This window comes from Pithys albifrons, chromosome 3 (assembly GCF_047495875.1).
Source record: "Pithys albifrons albifrons isolate INPA30051 chromosome 3, PitAlb_v1, whole genome shotgun sequence".
Classification (NCBI taxonomy): Eukaryota; Metazoa; Chordata; class Aves; order Passeriformes; family Thamnophilidae; genus Pithys; species Pithys albifrons.
Genome location: NC_092460.1, coordinates 14,307,239 through 14,326,801, shown reverse-complemented (window position 1 = coordinate 14,326,801; position 19,563 = coordinate 14,307,239). Strand labels below are relative to the sequence as shown.

At 42.3% G+C, this 19,563-nt stretch overlaps 1 protein-coding gene across 1 annotated transcript in view; it reads left to right on the top strand.

The window, feature by feature from the left end:
- The window catches only part of LOC139669793 (store-operated calcium entry regulator STIMATE-like), a 45,438-nt gene that overhangs the window by 5,946 nt on the left and 19,929 nt on the right, over nucleotides 1-19,563 (top strand). The window contains 2 exon segments of the mRNA XM_071550552.1: nucleotides 13,592-13,640; nucleotides 15,440-15,535. Of these exon segments, the coding sequence (XP_071406653.1) occupies nucleotides 13,592-13,640; nucleotides 15,440-15,535 (145 nt within the window).

Genomic DNA, 19,563 nt, shown 5'->3' with positions numbered 1-19,563 from the left:
TGGAGTGCTGTGGGTCTGGAGTGAGGAAAAGCCTTTCCCGAGAGCCCGCGGCGGGTTTGACTGCTGGAGCGAAGGGTGGAGCGGCCCCTCCCGGCTGGCGGGGGGCCAGGGAGGAAACAGGATGGGCTGATACGAGTGGTAGTGTGTGTTGTCCTCTTCCTCCTTCGGGCCCAATCATAGAATCGATTGGGTTGGAAAAGACCTCCGAGATCATCAAGTCCAACCCTTGGTCCAACTCCAGTCCCTTTACCAGATCATGGCACTCAGTGCCACGGCCAATCTCAGCTGAAAAACCTCCAGGAATGGTGAATCCACCCCCTCTCTGGGCAGCCCATTCCAATGCCTGAGCACTCTCTCTGAAAAGAATTTTTTTCTGATCTCCAACTTTAATTTCCCCTGGCAGAGCTTGAGCCCATGCCCCCTTGTCCTATTGCTGAGTGCCTGGGAGAAGAGACCAACCCCCACCTGGCCAGAACTTCCCTTCTGTGGCAGTGAGTAACGATGGGGATCCCAGCGTGCTGTTACTGGGCAGGTTGAGTGTCTGCTTGTGGCTGCAGGACTCGGAAAAGCCCTGCGAGGTCACTTTGGTCATGGCTAAGTAAATTATGCCTTACAATGATCCAGTGTTTCCTTATCCCCAGCTGGGGAGGGATCGCTTGCAGGCGTGTAGTGTGGCTGCTGCTTGTTTCTTTTAAATAAATCATCAGCCCTTCCAGTGCCTCTGTGACATCCCAAGCCGTGTTCGACACAGAAAGGAGAGATGCACTACAAGCTGTAGCAGAAAAAAGAAATGCAAACACTTGGGTGAAAAAGGAAAGTAATATTTTTCTTTTACCATTCTAATATTGTCATAGTTTTTAACATATAAAACATCTAGTTGGGATAAATTCTGTCCATTGTGAGCTCTCCACTAAAAGGCAAATCTTGCTGACAGATTTCATGCTATACAAAAACAAGAAGTAATAGTTGGGAACTTCTCAGCTGAGCCTTTCCAGGTAAAGGAACCTGGAATAAATTTAGGAATAACAATTTTGGAATTGTCTGCTATATTGAAAACAGAAGACCAGTAGCATAGTTAAATATGTGTCTTTCAGTGACAGGAGAAATATTTTTACATAATATTTGGCCCCACTTAAACTCCAGTTCCCTGGTTTTGTATTAAAACTGCCTGCAAGATGTCTGACTCTGTTGGCTGTGGATTGTAATAGTACTTTGTTGGTCCTGATGTCCTGATCACCTCAGTCATTAATATTTTAGTGTCACTAACTAATCTTGAAATGCCATGCCCGTGAAGGTTAAGGCAATACAAATAAGGTACCAATTTAGACAAATAATCTGCAGTCTCTAAGTTAGTTGTACTTTTCATTAACACTTGTCTGATGCCCTACTTTGTCTTGCTGGCTCAGGACATTTTATATTTCCTTATTACTCAGCTGATTGCTGGATATACTTGGAGGACACATAATAAAATTGTTCTAAGTATAATTACACTTGTCATTCACATGAAATGTTTAGGAAAAAGGATAAGTTATGTTGACATTTGTAAACTATTAAAATAATACATTATCCAGAAACTTTGAAGTTGTGTTTAATTAGGACTAACTTCTGGACTGTTAGCTAGGCTGGTGTTTAACTGTTTAACATAGTGAATGTCTTCCTGACTAGTGTTTTATAATTAAATCTGTGTGGAGCTGATTTGAACAGACACAGAGTGTGCAGTTTTCCATTCCGTGGTGATATTAATTTCATGGTTAATGAAGTTTGCACTCTTAAAGTGGCATTTAACAAGGTCTTATCTGTGTAGATTTTGTTGATGAAATGAAAAATCAGGCCTGCTTTCTCCTGCCTGCTGGTAGGAAATGCTTTGCATTCTCAAAGATTTCTTGATCACAGCAGAATTTATTTCCTGTGAAACTCAGTTTGTTCAATCTCTCTGTCAGGCTGACTTTGAGCTCGGAGCTTGCAGGTGGTGTGGGGTGAGGGTTTAGGGCTTAATCAGGAGTAATTAAATGGTCAAGCTACTGAAGACCTGTTTTTCTACCACTGACCCCGAATCACACATTTTATATGTATTTGTTGTCATTTCCTCATAAATATGTTGTCATATGTGAGGAAAATTGAGGATGAAACTGTGCTAAAATGGCTTTGCAGTTCAGATTCCTCATAGCTCACATTTCATAGTTCAGATTCAGTTACAGGTGTAAGTTTACACATGTGAAGAGCTAGAGAAGGGAAAGTCATCCCAAGGAAGGTACTAAACTTATTTTTTAATATTGGTTATGAGGTGTTTCCTTCAGATGTTGCTGCTTTTTTGCCTTTTCTTTTTTTTGGTTGTTTGTTTTTGTTTTGTTTGGGTTTTTTTTTAAAATCACACATTTCTGTAATTTGAAATGCTCTGACTTTGGCCATCATTTTAACTTTTGTGACATTTTTGGCTACCCCAGATTCAAAGACCAACCATTCCTCGTCCTGTAGCGATTCCTGCATGCTGGGTCAGCTGGAAGAAGAGGAAAACTGCTGCAATTCCTTGTTTGGTGTGGTAGGGGGGCCATCAGTGGGGCTCAGGAGGGCTTGGAGCCTCTGGCCTGTGAGCTGCAAAGTGCTCAGGACATGAAGTAACTACAAACAGGGTCTATCCTGTCCATTTTGGGCAGACCAACCAGTCACCTCGAATAAGTTGTTTGCTTACAGAACAACCTTTCTTGCTTTTTGTTGTTCCATTATTGTGAGTTTTTTTCCATTTCTCAAAAATACAGAATTTTTCCGTGAAATGAAAATTACTTTAAAATTACAAACAACTATTTATAGCATATATCCTCTGTCTCTAATAATTTTTGAAGATACTGTGCACTGAAATTTTAATTGTTTTTTAGAATACTTGGGTTTGCTTTCTTCCTTGTGCTGAAAAAGCTGCTGTGCAACATCTTCCAGCACACATTTCTTGCTTTGAGGCAGTGATGTGACTGACAGCCTATTATATTTTATATACATAGGATTTAAATGTTTTCTTTACAAGGTAATTGTAGTGTTAGAAGATGAAATACTCTAAGGAGCTTTAAAATTGGACAGGGGGAAAAACCCACCCTCCTCTATCTGATCTTATAACCTTGAGCTTTCTTATGGCAATGTTTTGAGTGCTGGCATTAGGTTTTAGTGGTGTTGAGGAGAAGCTTTTGCAGGTGGAAATTTCATCTTGATTTCAGAACTCTGATTTATGCAGTGACTGCCTCGTTGTTAGATACCTTGTATCAAAAAAGTCTGCACAAATTGGCCTCTGACTCACATGTTACTTGATCATGTGTAAAGAGAATGGATGAAAGGAGGTTGTGTATCTTTTGTTCCTTTTAAAACAGTTGGTGTTTTATGAAACGTCTGTCTTGCAATTCAGTGCTTTGATAATTTCAGCCTAGCAGGACTGAATTGGTAAGCAAAGCTATTTAGAATTTAAATGGATTGAACAAAAACTATTTAGAATTTAAATGGACTGAACATACAGTGTTCTTCTTCCTTTGGACTCCTTCATTTAACATATTTGCTGTTTATAATTTTTTACAAATGGAAACACAGTTTTCCTTTCACATCCTTTTTGTGTGAATCAGAACTTAAATTTCAAGTTTTCTTTCTGCTTTTAAAGCTGCTACAGTTACAGCCTTGCTTAATATTTTAATGAATGGTGATTGAGTTTGGAGCTGTGCTTTGGCAATTCTGCCTGTTCCCAAGAGCTGGTTTAAAACAACCAGCTTGAATGACTTAAAGTTCATTGATATCTGTTGTCATACTAATAATGTTTTGAAAGCTTCATGTATTATTGAGTGATCTTGTGAATGCTGTAAGTGAAAATGGTGTTGTGAATCGTAAATTACTGCTTAGTGCACATTAATATGGATTGATTCTGTTTGTTTTGTACTAAATAATTCATGTTTCCCAAATGGTTCTTATTTTTTAACAGAAAAAAAGAAATCCATTGGAACACAACAGGCTGTTTTTCAGCCCTCACTGGGTGCTTGTATTGCCTGGCAGGGGTAGTACAGCTCTTTCTCCAGTAATTACCTTTTTTTGAGTGGTTATGTGATGACACCTGGTTCAGAGTATAAAAATATTTGCAAGAGGGCTCTGTTAACCTTCTAAAGCCAATCCCACTGGCATTTTTACTGGAAGCTTAGATTGGCTTTGCTTTAACCATCTCATTCCTGTAAGAAACAGCAGCAAATGCTTCTCTTTCTCAAAGTACCAGGAACTGTGATTTATTATGACCTTCAAGCAGAGGACTCCTTAACCCCACAGAGCTGTGTGTGCTCAGTGCCACAGTAACAAATGCCACTCTCTAAGACTGAATCCTGTGTAGTAACTTTAAAATTTAGATAAGTATTTCCTGAGCTACTTGTACTGTTTACCTGGGAGTTCTTGAAGCAGTTACTTGAGCCCTTTATTTTTAGCATTGCAGTGGCATTGGCCTGTCTGTTGGGAAGCAAAGGGCTGGATGTTCCTGTTTGCACAGTGCTTGGTACATCCATTTACTGACTCCTAAAGTGCTGCTCTCTCTGGGGAGGCAGCAAATAGGTCAGCAATGACTTGTGTGTATTCCTTGTCCACTACCTTAGCTATTTTGAAAGTAAGCTTTACCTTTAAGAGAGGGAAAGGAAAAAAGCTCCATGACACTGGCTATTGGTTGGAATGTCTGTGCCACTGGCTCTGCTAAGACACATTTATTTCCTTTATTGACAGCCAAGTTAATGCCTCTGTCAGGGCCACACTATCATGTGCCACCAGGACACATGAGATCAGCCTTGCTGAAGTTGTCTGAGACTGAGCTGTGTGCAGGTAGAATGACTTACTTGTGTCTTCCACAGCCAATCTATACAAGCTAAGCATTTGGGAAAAAAACCATCTGAGTTTAAGTATGTACGTGTTAGGAATAAAGAGCTCAACAGCCCCATGTAATGCATTTGGCTGCCCTTCCTGAACCAGCAACATGGTTGGATTTATTCCAAGCTCATGTACGCAGTTTTTTTCTCCTGATTTGTCCTTTCCTCCCCTGCACTGTGAAGGGGAGTTTCACTTTGTGATAGTGAAAGGTTTGGGTATCACTAAACCTTTGTGGAGGCAGAATTTACAGGCAGGATTTTAGCTGGTTGTGGAAGCAGGGAAGGAGTAAATGTTTTTAGAGAGGTAACCTCCAGTAACTGTAATTCAACAGTGTTTATCCAGCAAGCACAGCTGCCCATTTGATAAATTCTGTGCAATCCAGTGCTGACACATTGTTTTCAGTCATCCTGTGTCATCCTATGTGAGGCCACACCTTGAGTGTTGTGTTCAGTTCTGGGCCCCTCAGTTCAGGAAAGATCTTGAGGGGCTGGAGAGGGGCCAGAGAAGGGACTGGAGCACAAGTGCTGTGGGGAGAGGCTGAGGGAGCTGGGGGTGTTTAGCCTGGAGAAGAGGAGGTTCAGAGGTGACCTCAGCACTGTCTGGAACTCCCTGAAGGGAAGTTCTGGCCAGGTGGGGGTTGGTCTCTTCTCCCAGGCACTCAGCAATAGGACAAGGGGGCACGGGCTCAAGCTCTGCCAGGGGAAATTTAAGTTGGAGATCAGAAAACAATTCTTTGCAGTGAGAGTGCTCAGGCATTGGAATGGGCTGCCCAGAGAGGGGGTGGATTCCCCATCCCTGGAGGTTTTGAAACTGAGATTGGCCGTGGCACTGAGTGCCATGATCCGGTAAAGGGACTGGAGTTGGACCAAGGGTTGGACTTGATGATCTCAGAGGTCTTTTCCAACCCACTCCATTCTCTGTTCTGTGCTGAGCCAAAGAACCCAGGTGAGGTTGCTGGGCTTGGCAGATGCTCAGCACTGCTGTATTTAACTTTGCAGTGAAACAGCCCCTTGTTCCTGCTCCAACCAAAGTGCCACTCAGGCCCCTTGCACTGTCCCAAAGGTTCTGCTGCCATAACCACAGCGTTATTTAGCTGCTGCCAGTGGCACATAGAGGGGAGGGTGCAGTTTGCAGGAACCTCAGCCTGTCCAGACACTGAGTCCTTAGTCTGATGTGTCACCACGTAACAAACTGGCTGGGTCATTAAACTTTATCGTGTCCAGGGTTTCTATAACGTTTCTCCCTGCGTGACCATCTTAATTACACCACAGAACCACTGGGGCCAAGGACAGGGTGGAATTAAGAAAAGACTTTGGGGACTAGCATGGCTAATACAGGTTTCTGTCTTACAGAAGTTTTAAAAATCCTTTTCGCAGGGAAGCAAAGAAGTTGAGCTCATGCACTTCATAGTGTCAGGCTAATATCAACAAGAACAAAATTTTCCTCTGAGTTATTCCATAAATTCTTTCATCATGAGGAAACCATGGTGTCTTTCTCCAGTACAGATCTATCACTGGATGTTACTGGAAATCAGTTGCTCTCGTCCAGTATAGTTTCTGCTTTAGCATAATTGGTGTCTCAGGTGTTGAGAAGTGTGGGTCTTTAAGCAAGAATATAATGAAGATTTTGGGGGCTCTTTTGTGGGGAAATAAGCAGGAGGCTTTGAGGGTATCCTGCATTTGAGCATCTCAGTTGTTGTCTTGGTTTGAGATAAGCAACTGCGAACCCCCCAAGCACAGAGAGAAAAGCCTCCCTCCTAACACCAGGGAAAGGGAGGAAAAGAGAGGGGAAAGAAAAAAAACACTTCAAACTGCATTTATACTAAATCTACATATATTTTTCACAGAAAGAAAGAGACAATTAGAAGAGAGTACAAATATACACTCACACAAGTCTACAACAACAAGTTCCCCACGTCAACTTCTTAACAAACACACAAATTCTACTGTCCTAACTACACATTACTTAAGAAGAAGCTTATTCCCCAGGGAGACAAACCCAAGCAGAAAGGAGAGACCCAGAACAACACATTTTACTTTCCTGAGGTACCCTGTGAGCCAGTGGTGGGCCTGGTCCTCTCCATCCCCCCTGGGACAGCATCGTGCGTCCTCTCCAAAGGAGGGCTGAGAAGCGACTGACTTAACCACTCCCACACTGGTTCCTCCTTCCCTGGAGATGATGTCATAATGTGGTATGGAATACAAAATTACTGGCTAGAAGAGGTCAGCTGTTGGCTCAGCCCAGCTCAAGTCAGCTGACAGCTTCGGCCTGGTCCACACTTCAGGGCCCAAATCTAGGCCCACCTAGGTGAACCCATAACAGTTGTAGTTAATGGGGTGGAGGAAAATAAGAAGGAATTTGCAGTAGGGCAAAAATTGAATTGCCAGGAACACAGTACATTTCCTGGCTGGAGAAAAGAGCAGCACACACAAACACTGGTTCTTGGGGTCCTTTTTGCAGTCACATTTATTCCTCTCTTTAAGCACAGACAAGCACAGAATTCCTGTTTCTTTTTGAATCATGAATAGCAGGAGTTGCTGAGCTCAGAAGTGTCACAAAAGCTTTAGGCAGTTGAGTGATCTGTGGTTTACACACCTGTGTATCTGCTGGAAGGCATCACTGTAGTTCTCACTAGGCATGTTGCTTCTTGTGAAGGTAATTCTAAAAAGAGAAATTCTGTTTTGGAGAAATCTTGTATGTAATCTTACATAATTTCTTACTATTCTCTCTTTGCTGCTACCAAGAAAATAGCGGGAAGGATACAGTGAAACTGCAAAACAAAGCTTTGCTTTAGTGGGAAAGGGAGGCAAGTTCAAACGTTTGATAAAGATCACAGGAAGCGTGAAATTCAGTGATAGTTGACATTCTGTGGTGGTGTGAAATTTCAGGAATTAAAAGTGTGCACATGTTTGTTTGGAACAGATATGGTTCCTACTGTTGTGGGAAAAGTGTTGATACTAACAAGCAGAATGGTGTTTCTGACACTTTTCTAAATAGAATTAAAAAAAAATAAAAGTCTGGCCTGCATATGTAGTTGACTTCACAAGTTTTTTTACAGGGTTAGAATTTGCAGGTTCAAATTTGTGATGCATATGTTCTGATAATCAAATGTTATAAAAATAGTTCAGTTGTCTGAGAGGAACTGTATGAAATTCTGCATCCAGTTCTGAGTTGGGGTGCTAATTAATGCTTGGTGTAACTTCAGCTGTTAACTCCATACACAGCTTAGCCTGGAGAAGAGGAGGCTCAGAGGTGACCTCAGCACTGTCTAGAACTCCCTGAAGGGAAGTTCTGGCCAGGTGGGAGTTGGTCTCTTCTCCCAGGCACTCAGCAATAGGACAAGGGGGCACGGGCTCAAGCTCTGCCAGGGGAAATTGAAGTTGGAGATCAGAAAAGAATTCTTTGCAGAGAGAGTGCTCAGGCATTGGAATGGGCTGCCCAGAGAGGGGGTGGATTCCCCATCCCTGGAGGTTTTGAAACTGAGATTGGCCGTGGCACTGAGTGCCATGATCTGGTAAGGGGACTGGAGTTGGACCAAGGATTGGACTTGATGATCTCGGAGGTCTTTTCCAACCCAATTGATTCTGTGATTCTGTGATTCTATGATTTGGGAATCATGGGCATTAGTGCCAGAGTAACCCTGCAGATCCCAAGTCTTGTACCACGAGTTCCGTATTGGGGGATCTGTCTGGGTGTAAACACTTTATTCAGGAGCTCAAACTGCAGCAGATTCCCCACTGTTAAATTCTGTGCATCCACATTGTATGTGTGTGATTTTCACTTAGTCCTCTGGTAATTGGCTGAAACCTTGGAACTTTTAAGTGTCATATCACGGACAAATAAGGTTTAGATTTACAGTCCAATTTTTGTTGGCAGGGACCCCACATGTGAGCTGCTCCCACCTGCTGCTCAGGGCAGGCCCACCCTGCTCTGACGTCCCCTTGCTTGGAGCATCGTCTGGGGGAATTTTCAATCTCTGCACCCTCTCTGGTCATCTTCCTGCAGAGCCTAATTGCTCTCCTTGGAATTTTTTAAATTATTTCATGCTGGAATTTCCCTGGCTCAGCTTGTGGCTGTTCCCTGGTGCCCATTGCCTGTGCACCTGTGAGAATGGTCTGATTCTGTCCCTGCTGACACTGCCCAGGCACGTGAGCAGCTGGGAGTGTGTGATGTGCAAATGTGACCATTGCTAACTTTCCTCCTTTTCTCTTTGGCCAGCTCTGCCGTAGCTTTGCTGAGCTCTGATGACAGGGATGTGTGGGAGGTTTAAGAAATTAAACACACTCTGTCTGTGTGACCCATCTTTTAAAAAGTTTTGAGAAGCACTGAAATGCAGGTGAAATTCTCAACTCTTCTCAAAAGAGCAGCATTGTCTTATGCAGCTGCAGAGGACATCAAACATGTTCAATATTCTTTAGCCTATTTTACTTTTAAATTAGTGAGCTAGAGGCATCCTCTTAGATCTTTACTGAGGTCACAAAGATTCTTATTGTGAATTACCAGGACCAACCAACATCTCAGAAGTGGAGTAATGAATGATTCAATTTCAAACATGTGAGATGGGCCAGTTTTGTGCAGCTACAAGAACAGCCATCCATACCCTTGGAGTTCTTAAATCCATATTGAAGTTACTTCACATCAGCAGAAAATTTGCTGTGCGACTTCTTGAGGAGGTGAAGGGAGAGAAGGAAAGGCTGAATTTCTGATACATATTCAAGTTGCTTTTCATATTGACCATTTGGAGATTATTTATTTTATTTCCTGTCTTTTCTGGTCTTTATTCTTCCCCATGAGTCTTCTGAAATTCTGATTGCAAAACTCCTATGTTAAAGAAAGTGTTAGAAACCCCTCCACAGTACTCTGGCATTAATTATTTCTAGAATTTCAATGAAGTGGGAAGACAATTCAATGAAATTGAATTTTGCATTAGCAATCCTGTGCCTTATATACTTATCTGTCCATCTGGCAGCTCACATGCTTGTTGGCTGAAGTGCTTTTATTTCCTTTCCTGAAAAATTCTGGCACCGAATGTATAAACAAGCAGCATTTCTTTCCTCATTTATAATTCAGCATGAAATTCTGAACATTATTAGTTAATTAATATTAAATATGGTGGATTCTTGCTGGTGGGAGTGCAGAGCTCCGAGCTGGAGCATATGGAGTGGAGAGGAGGCGGCAGATTGGGATCCATCTGTCAGCTGACACTGCGCGGGCTCTGAGAGTGTGGTGGGGCAGGGGAGCTGCCAGCAGGAGTTGGGAGTGGGGCTGAGAATCCTCACGTGCTCTGGGGCAGGGCCACTGCAAGAACTGCTTTCCCGTCCCCAGTTTGAGAGGTGCTTATAAATGTATAGTAAATGTGTGGCCAGACTTGGCGAACGCAGATCTGGGCAGGGCTCTCCCCACGTGCCCTTCCAGCCTGCGCAGGGGATTGTTCAGGTGAGACTCAGCCTGCACAGAACTGGCCCCACTGTTTCAGTCCTGAGGTCCATCTGCCACGGCCGAGCCAGCTTGGACAGTGACAGGGAAGTCCTCGGGACTGTCACAGTCCCCGGTACTGACCGGGCTGACCCTGCTGAGCATCCGAGATTTGACGGGATGGGATGGCAGGGAGGGATTGAACTGCCAGTGGACAGTCCCCACTGAGATTTGAACTCAGGTCTTTGGGATTCAGAGTCCAGAGTGCTCTCCTTTACACCACAGGACCACCCTATAAATGTAAAGTGTCTTTGTTGGAAAAAACGTGCTAGCTTTTGGTCTCAAAATTAATCATAGAATCACAGAATCATAGAATCGATTGGGTTGGAAAAGACCTCCGAGATCATCAAGTCCAATCCTTGGTCCAACTCCACTCCCTTTACCAGATCATGGCACTCAGTGCCACGGCCAATCTCAGTTGAAAAACCTCCAGGGATGGGGAATCCACCCCCTCTCTGGGCAGCCCATTCCAATGCCTGAGCACTCTCTCTGCAAAGAATTTTTTTCTGCTCTCCAGCTTCAATTTCCCCTGGCAGAGCTTGAGCCCGTGCCCCCTTGTCCTATTGCTGAGTGCCTGTCCTATTGCCGCTGTATGAATAGCAAACATACCAAGGACCCTGCCCTCACCACTGTGGTCATTACAACCTGTCGGGGCTTTGCTGGGAATCACAGAATCACAGACTATTCTGAGTTGGGAGGGACCCACAAGGATCATCGAGTCCAACTCTTAAGCCAATGGCCCACACAGGGGATTGAACCCATGACCTTGGCATTATTCTGCATCAGGGAAGACCTGACAGTATCTGTGTGTGCCAGAAAGACCTCATGCTGACAGATTCTCAGCTGAGAAAAGAGCACTTTCATGTGGATCTCTACTGTGTTTTCAAGTGTACAGGTACATCTTCATCAGGTGGCACCCCCTAAAGCATTTGCACAGATTGTCTGATTTAATTTGGGGGGGTAGAAGTTTGTGGTGTGATCAGCCATTCAGCACATTCCCAAAAGACAACTGAGAGGCTTTCAGAGTCAACTCTCCTGTCTAATGTTAACTCAAATGAAATGTGTTTTCAGAATTGGCCAGAGAAACAGAGACCTCCACAAGTCTGTTTCGCAGTAGGGATAAAATTTGAAATTGTATTAGTTGAGTTGCTTTTGAATATCCTCTTCTAAAATGATTTTTCGTGAATTCTTTAAAGAAGTTAATGAATCCACAGGCTCATAGAACTTCACATCAATAGTAGCCAAAAACCTAAGCTTGGAATTCACCCCTCCCCAAAATATGCCCATCTCACCAGGTTAATTTCGTTTTGTCTGCAGAAAAGCATCTTGCAGTAACTCCACAGGAAGCTGAAACTTCTGTTCCTTGTATTTGTTTTGTGATGCTTTGTGGCTTCCTGTTGTTATACAAAAGTGCCACTAATTAAAGTAATCCATAGTGTGACTGGGGAGGACTTGTCATAAATAACAAACTGGTTAACTTGGCTGGGTGTTGCTCATTTTTAACAGAAGTTTTATATTTATATCATGCTGTTCACAGAGAAAACTGCTGGCAAATGTTGCTATTACAACTTTATCTGTGGTGTAAATGTGCAGACTTTTCCTCTTGTCACTTTGTAATGTCTCATGTTTCTCTCTGCTGTCAGAAGCAGTGACAGACAGTGAGATGGCAGGTTGGTGGCTTGGCGCTCCCTGCAAGGGCTGCTCCTCCAGCCTGCAGGTGATTTTTTAATTTTTTTTCTTGTTTAAAGGCATTTAGGTAATTATACTAATACTGTATAGTATGAGGAGAGTTTTCTTTGGGGAAATTGCCCTACTTGTAAAACAGTTGTGATGGGTTCAGAAACCAGAATGTAGTTTAAAGGCTTGAAAGCTGGGCAAGCCTGACTTACACACAGCAGCTGATGTTATGCTGAAACTCATCCCTAACAGCTGGAGAAACAGGTGAAAATACCTGTTAGTGTTTTGCATGACTGTACCTGCTGTGGGCTGTGCCTTTTTAAGTCAGAATCTCTGCAGTTTGAAGGGTTGGAGGGGAATTGGAGCTTAATTTATTTTTTTTAAGACAGAATTTCTGAAATAAGAGCCTAGTAATTATTTTTCAAGACTTACATTGAAGGAGCTGGTGAGTGACTCTGAACCTTGGACAGAAGGAAGTAAAATCCATATATAAACCCCATCCTTAGTGGAAAAGTTTCCTCTCCCCTGTTATCTTTGGTCTATCTTTGGGGTGAGTAAAGAATTAGTATCTCACAGCAGTGACAGAAAATAACTTTGTGCTCCAAACCATGGCAGGGCAGAGTGTGTGTTCCCTGTTGGGAAAAGGTTTCGTTGCCCAGAAGGTGTTAGAAATGGAATTTCCTGAAAAGACAGGACAACTGCGGATCAGACAGTACAAGTGTATGGACCAGTCACTGTTTATGAGCAACTGGTTTTGTCCCCTTGTCCCTCTGTTTTCCCACAGTTGTTCTTCCATGTGTTAGCCAGATCCTTCCAGATGGCTCTGGGATGGGTTGATGGGTCCTGGCATGGACCTGGGCAGGGTTTGAGAAGAGCTTTTTGTCAAGCACCCAAACAATTGCTATTATAAACTTTATAAAAATCTAAATAGGCAAACCTATCTATTTTTGTTGTCTTTGTTATAGTTGGTGTTAATTTTAGTGCTGATTTTTTGAGGTTTTAATACATAACAGTTATCAACCTTTTTTTTGAAGGGATTATCTGACTAAAAAAATCCGTCCTGCTTTCCTTTTAAGTTTGCCCACAAAAGTCTTGTTGTGCACAAAATAAAGATATTTTGTCAGGGAACGTATTTGTCCTGCTGTTAATTGATGTGATTTATTTCTGATATTATTGCCCCATATTGCAAGAACACTTTTTGATTTGACTTTTGGACTCCAGTGAGCAAAAGAAACAGCTTTTCCCAATACCTGCTTTCTATTGGAAATTAAACTTTCGGGCTGGGCAGTTGTAAAAGCTCAGGCCATTGGAATGGTGGTCAGACATGGATTATTGTTCCATGTGAGGTTTATTGGCACCCAGACAGTGGAGCTGCAGGAACTTGAAGGTGATGTGGGAACCCAATTTCTTTATCAATCTCTAAGGATCAATTTTTGAAGTGCAGTAGTGAAAGAACTGATTTATCAAAGAATGTAACATTTCTGCAAGATGATTTGCTTTCACTTTTCTATATTATTGTTGTGTTGGGAGTTTCTTATTCTGTTCAATTTATTTTTATTTTTTTTCCTCTTAGTAAAGCGCTTCAGAGAACCAAAGCATGAAAGACGTCCCTGGAGGATATGGTGAGTTTTTGTGTGCTTTATTCTTAATTTTTTTGTTTGTTTGTTTGTTTCTTGAATGTTCCAGAAATTGAAGGGATGATTGTTTGCATGTGATGATTAAAAGAAAGAAAAGTGATGACAAGAAATTGGTAACTGACAGTAAGGAACCAAAAAAGTTGCCAAAATACATGAGGCAATGCAAAGTCACCTTCTGTGTGTTTCCTGGCTGGTTCTTTCCTGCTGAACATTCCAGGAATCTCCACAGAGATGTTCATTTGAACATAAAGCTTTGAGTTGTGATTCCTTCTGAACATGGAAACTCAGAGCTGCCCCCAGATTCATCTGAACATCCACAAACTTAAATAAGCTTGCAAGAACTCTCAGCTGGGCCTAAACAAAATTCCATGTTGTGTGGCCATCTTAGTGTATAAAATAGAAACCAGTGTGCTAAAAGATATAAATACACCATCCATAAAATAATACAAGGTATAAAATGTGTATTTGTGTTTATTACATTTCAAAAGTTCCTGGATTGAAGCAACAAAAACTGTCCCAGTTTTTAGACTGGTGTAAATGTTAGGCTGTCTTTCTACATGTTGGGGACTTCAGTGGTTTAAATTCATCTCATGCAGTGTTGCTTTTCAAAACTAATCCTGACCGTTATTTTATTGAAAAAATAAATACAAAATCTTTGTGCACTACAGTCTACCTCAGCCTGAAATCCTGACAAGTGCAAGCCCTTAATTTTTAAGCAAAGAATCTTGTTCTGGAGCTCAAGTATTGTTATTTTTAGCTTGGCACACTGATTAGATAAGTAACTCACTGGCTTCCTGCCTCCTCTCCAGGCTCTGCTGTCTGTGCTGTGCTGTGAATGAAGAGAAGGGGGTTTGAGACAGTTATCAGGGAGAGTAAAGGAATTCAGGCACAAAATGTCATTTGGATCTGTTGGGGTGTTGCAAATAACAGGCAAAATGGGTGTTGCTCTGTATAAAGAACACACTTTTTCATGCAGAATACTTTTGTTATGGTTCCTATATAATATGTAATAAAATATCCACTGGAAGTTTAGTTCTGTGAAAAGGATGATGATAAAAGAATGATAAGGACCTGAGCCAGTTCTGAATCAGTATCTAAATGGGGTGTTTATATTTTTTCTTTAAGTAGCAAACTGTTTTCTCTTTGACTTTGTCACCTGCTTTGGAGATAACACTGCCAAGGTCGGAATTCTTTCCCAGGGTGTTCTAAGCTGCTGTACTGCAGATCAAACTCAGTGAACCCACTTCATGCTTTCAGATGAAACCTTTGTTGGCATTTAAATAAAGTACTATAGATAAAGGACTCATTAGCCAACTGTTAAATTGCTCACCAGCAAGTCTGTGATGGGGATTTTATTTTTGTCTCTGCCATAAACTTGCTAAAAATGTATAAACAGGAAAGGCCCCAAATACCCAGCAAGGCCAAGATACTGATTGTTTCCAGGGGGTTATTAAAGACTTAGCCAGATTTAATGGGGATTAGCTCTTGGATAATGCATATGATACCAAGAGGATATCCGTAGAGTTTAAGTTTACAGGGGGAGGGTTCAAGTTAATATGATTTGGGTTATTGTTATCAATATTCAGAAAAAAATAGGGGCAGAATTTGAAATGGAATGTTGTTAAATAAGGTAAATACCATGACACCTTTACCATCCTGGTGTCCTCATTTGAAGAAAAAAAAAAGAATAGTGGAGATGGAGTTTGAATGAACAATAATTTGCCATGTCTGCCTGTGTTGGAAACAGTTGTCTGTGTCTTAAAAGCCTTTTTTACTCTCTGCAGGTTTTTAGATACTTCCAAGCAAGCCATAGGGATGTTGTTCATCCACTTTGCAAATGTCTATTTATCAGACCTTACAGAAGAAGATCCCTGTTCACTGTGAGTGTTTCATTTTAGAGTAATTGGTCTTTATGGAAGTTTGGTGGTGTGTGTGGATGGTAAGGCAAGACAGAGCTGAGAAACCAGTTTTCATGGTAAAAATGAATCACTTTCAAAAACCTGTGGTTTAAGCTTAGTTAAATCAAGGATCAGACTTCTGCTCCTTAAATCCATGGTTGGCAGGATTCTGGGCTGTATGGAGGTGTTTTAGACCAAGGGTAATGTCTTACTATTCTCCCTTTCTGGTGATTGAATGAAGACTTGGGATGTACATTGTAATAAAAGTCTGTTTACTGAGGGCGGTGCTGGGACCAAAGGAAATGAACATCCAGTTCATAAAGAATTCACTGTATTAATGCAAGGACTGAACGGAAGCTCAGGTTGCTTTCAGGGTTATTTAGCAGAAACCATTCATGCTTGTATTTCCTCCTAAAACCCGCATTAGCTGCTGCAGTGTGAATTTGGGTTTGTTCAAGGTGGGAAATCTTGCTCAGCAGCCAGGCAGTTAGAGCAGAAATTAATTTTGCAATGTCACGCTTGGAGTGCTGTGACTAAACAGATAAACATTTCACTGTGGTGTTTGAAACCTGAAGATTTTATGACTAAGACCCCATCAGGCTCTTTACAGGAGCTCCTGAAGCAAATGGTAATTGTTTGAGTTTGTTCTTGATAAGGCTCATACTCAAAGTAGTTACACAGTCCTGGGAATGGAAGCTGTGAAATTACTTTAAAAAGCCAGTAATTTGCCTTTTAGAACTAATCCAGTTCCTTCAATGGCATCTGCTCACTTGTTATCCTTTGCTAAACAAAGGAGACACAGCTCAAGGAATAGCCTGTGTTGCTGCACAAGCCTGTTCTATTCCCTTTATTCCCCCTTGGGTTCTTTTGTGTTCCTACATCCTATAAATGTGCCAGGAAAACTCTGCTTTCCTCTTCCCACCACAAAGCATTTTGGTAGGGAAATTTCATTTATCTTAACACATTAACTGTAACATTTGAGTTATAATTATGACAGTTTCAATAATACCAGGCATCATTGTAGGATTTTTCCTTACTTACAGATTTAAGATTTTCCTGACAGATTTAACAACTGGCAGGTGAAAATTGCTTTCATTCCATTTTTATAACTTTATATACAAGTAAGCTAACCAAAGCATGCTAAAAATTGTCAGTGTTTAAAGGTAAAGCACAAGGGTTTATTACAGTATTTTAAAAATACCTTTGTGCTGTGCACTATTTTCAAATAATGGGTTTACTGACAAGTACATTCTCTTCTGCAATCTACATAATTTTATTTTCAAATGCCACTTTTAATGTAAATGTAACCTGACACAGAAGTAGGAGAGTGAGGATGTTCACTGTTCTCAGGATAACAGAAATGACAATGTGCAGCTGTATCATTTCTGGGACAAGAGTGTAGCTTCTTGTTAGCAGAAAAAATACCACATAGTATTAACCACAGCCACTTGTCCTACCTTAGGAAAATTATAACTTAAATTTGAAAGTGGGTCAAAACTAATGAGTAAAAGCAACATTTCTGTCTGTGACTTTAAAGAATAATCATGTTACTCAGCAAATTCAAACTTGGATAGTTTTCTGTTCTTTCTGTTTTGTAGTTTGTGGGTTATTTTCAGTACAAAACCAGAAAACATAGTTTTGGAAAATGCTGAGATTCAGAGCTGGGAGAGAACTGCAGTTGGAAGTTGCCATTTGTTAGTTGGGGGATGTAGTGCTGTGTGTGATCATATCAAAGCTGTCAAAAATCACAGAATGGATTGGGTTGGAAAAGACCTCCGAGATCATCAAGTCCAACCCTTGGTTCAACTCCAGTCCCTTTACCAGATCATGGCACTCAGTGCCACGGCCAATCTCAGTTTCAAAACCTCCAGGGATGGGGAATCCACCCCCTCTCTGGGCAGCCCATTCCAATGCCTGAGCACTCTCTCTGGAAAGATTTTTTTTCTGCTCTCCAGCTTCAGTTTCCCCTGGCAGAGCTTGAGCCCGTGCCCCCTTGTCCTATTGCTGAGTGCCTGGGAGAAGAGACCAACCCCCACCTGGCCAGAACTTCCCTTCAGGGAGTTCTAGACAGTGCTGAGGTCACCTCTGAGCCTCCTCTTCTCCAGGCTGAACACCCCCAGCTCCCTCAGCCTCTCCCCACAGCACTTGTGCTCCAGTCCCTTCTCCAGCCTTGTTGCTCTTCTCTGGCCCCTCTCCAGCCCCTCAAGATCTTTCCTGAACTGAGAGGCCCAGAACTGAACACAACACTCAAGGTGTGGCCTCCCCAAGGCAGAGTACAGGGAAAGGGTCACTGCCCTGGGCCTGCTGGCCACGCTAGTTTTGATACAGGACTGTTCAAACACCTTGATGGGTGGGTTGTTGTTTGAATGTCGGATAGTAAAAGCAGCGCAGGGTGCTCGACTGTGAGTGGGAAGTTGGAGTCAACTCCCAGCCAGGGACACTTCCCTGGGAGCTGGTTGAGGACACACATCCCAGAGCCTGGTTGCTCGGGAACAGAGGGCATCCTTGGGCTGTGCCTGAGCTGTGATGGATGTGGAGAGGTGCCTCCCTGCCCCTGGCGCTGCCTCCCTGCCCCTGGCGCTGCCTCCCTGCCCCTGGCGCTGCCTCCCTGCCCCTGGCGCTGCCTCCCTGCCCCTGGCGCTGCCTCCCTGCTCCTGGCGCTGCCTCCCTGCTCCTGGCACTGTCTCCCTTCTGCGGGCTTACAGCAGCCTCTTGTGGCCTCAGCGTGGCCTGTGCAGCCTTGGCAGTGCTGAGTTTTCCTCCTTGATTTTAATGTTTGTCTGATGTGAAGTTAGTTAAAACTCGTATTTGGCAGACAATCTCTGGAATAACTATCTTTAGAAATGCTGTGAGTAAGTCTTGGCTGAAGCAAGACATGTCCACTTCATTTTTAATTTCGAGCTGCTTCTTGAACAGGATTTTGAAGGTCAGAGCAGCTCTTTTTACTGTTTTGAATGCACATATTCTGGGTTTGGTTTCCACTTTTGATACTGTTTTGCCCATGTGCATTTGTCTCTGCAGCAGCACAAGCCCACAGGTCCCTGATTGCTATTTTTACCCTGCAGATAAGTTCCCATAGACTCCAGGGTTTACCTTAAGTAAGAACCCAATAAGAATCTCAGTGACAGGGATTTACTGTGTGCTCACAGCTGGCTCTTTCTCAGCTGCTGTTTTGTTCAGGTGAAATTGGGGGTAGTAAATAAACCAAACTGACTTAGAAAATGCTCTGAATTTCAGCTGCATTGTTGAACACACCTAAGAATTAATTTGAAATCTCTGGTTTTTGAAGCATAGGTAAGATCCCAGAAGCTGCTCTTGAAACAATAAAATTAGTATTGCAGCAGTTGAGTGTCCACTGGGGGATGGTTTGGTTTAGGTTTGGACTTTTTTTCTGGAAAGGCTTGTTCCTGATATTTCAAATGTTCATTGGCAAGAACTGAAGTGCAAGAGAGTAAATAACTTCTTAACACTAAAAAAGTTGAAATTTGGCCTCAGTAATGACTGTACTCTCTGAATATGGTATTCACTGCTCCTTGCCTCTTGTTGGGGCTGGGAGAAAACTCCCTGGAGCAGGAAAAACCATCTAGTTGTGTTGTCTTTCCCCTTTGGCACAAAACTTTTGGGTTGGACTTTTTACCTTCAAGTTCATTGAGATGTCTTTAAGATAACTTATTCCTTTTCCTTTTATTCCTCTGGCTTTATTCAAGTGCAGTTTCCACATCACATGAACAGAGCAATGTAGGAAGGAAATCTGGTTTTAATTTAAAGGAATAATTTAATATTGCAATTTGTGTAGAGTGTGCACATGCACACAGCAGAGTTCATGAAAATAGAAGTTGGAACTTAACTTTAGGAACAAAAACAAAATATTGAGACTGCTAAAGCTATTTAAATTTCATTCTGTGTAACTACAGAAGTGGGTAAATGATTGTTGACAATACTCTGCTTTTCAACATATGTACAACAGCTCTTTTATCAATCATGGTGTTAAAATAATCTGAACCTGTAGA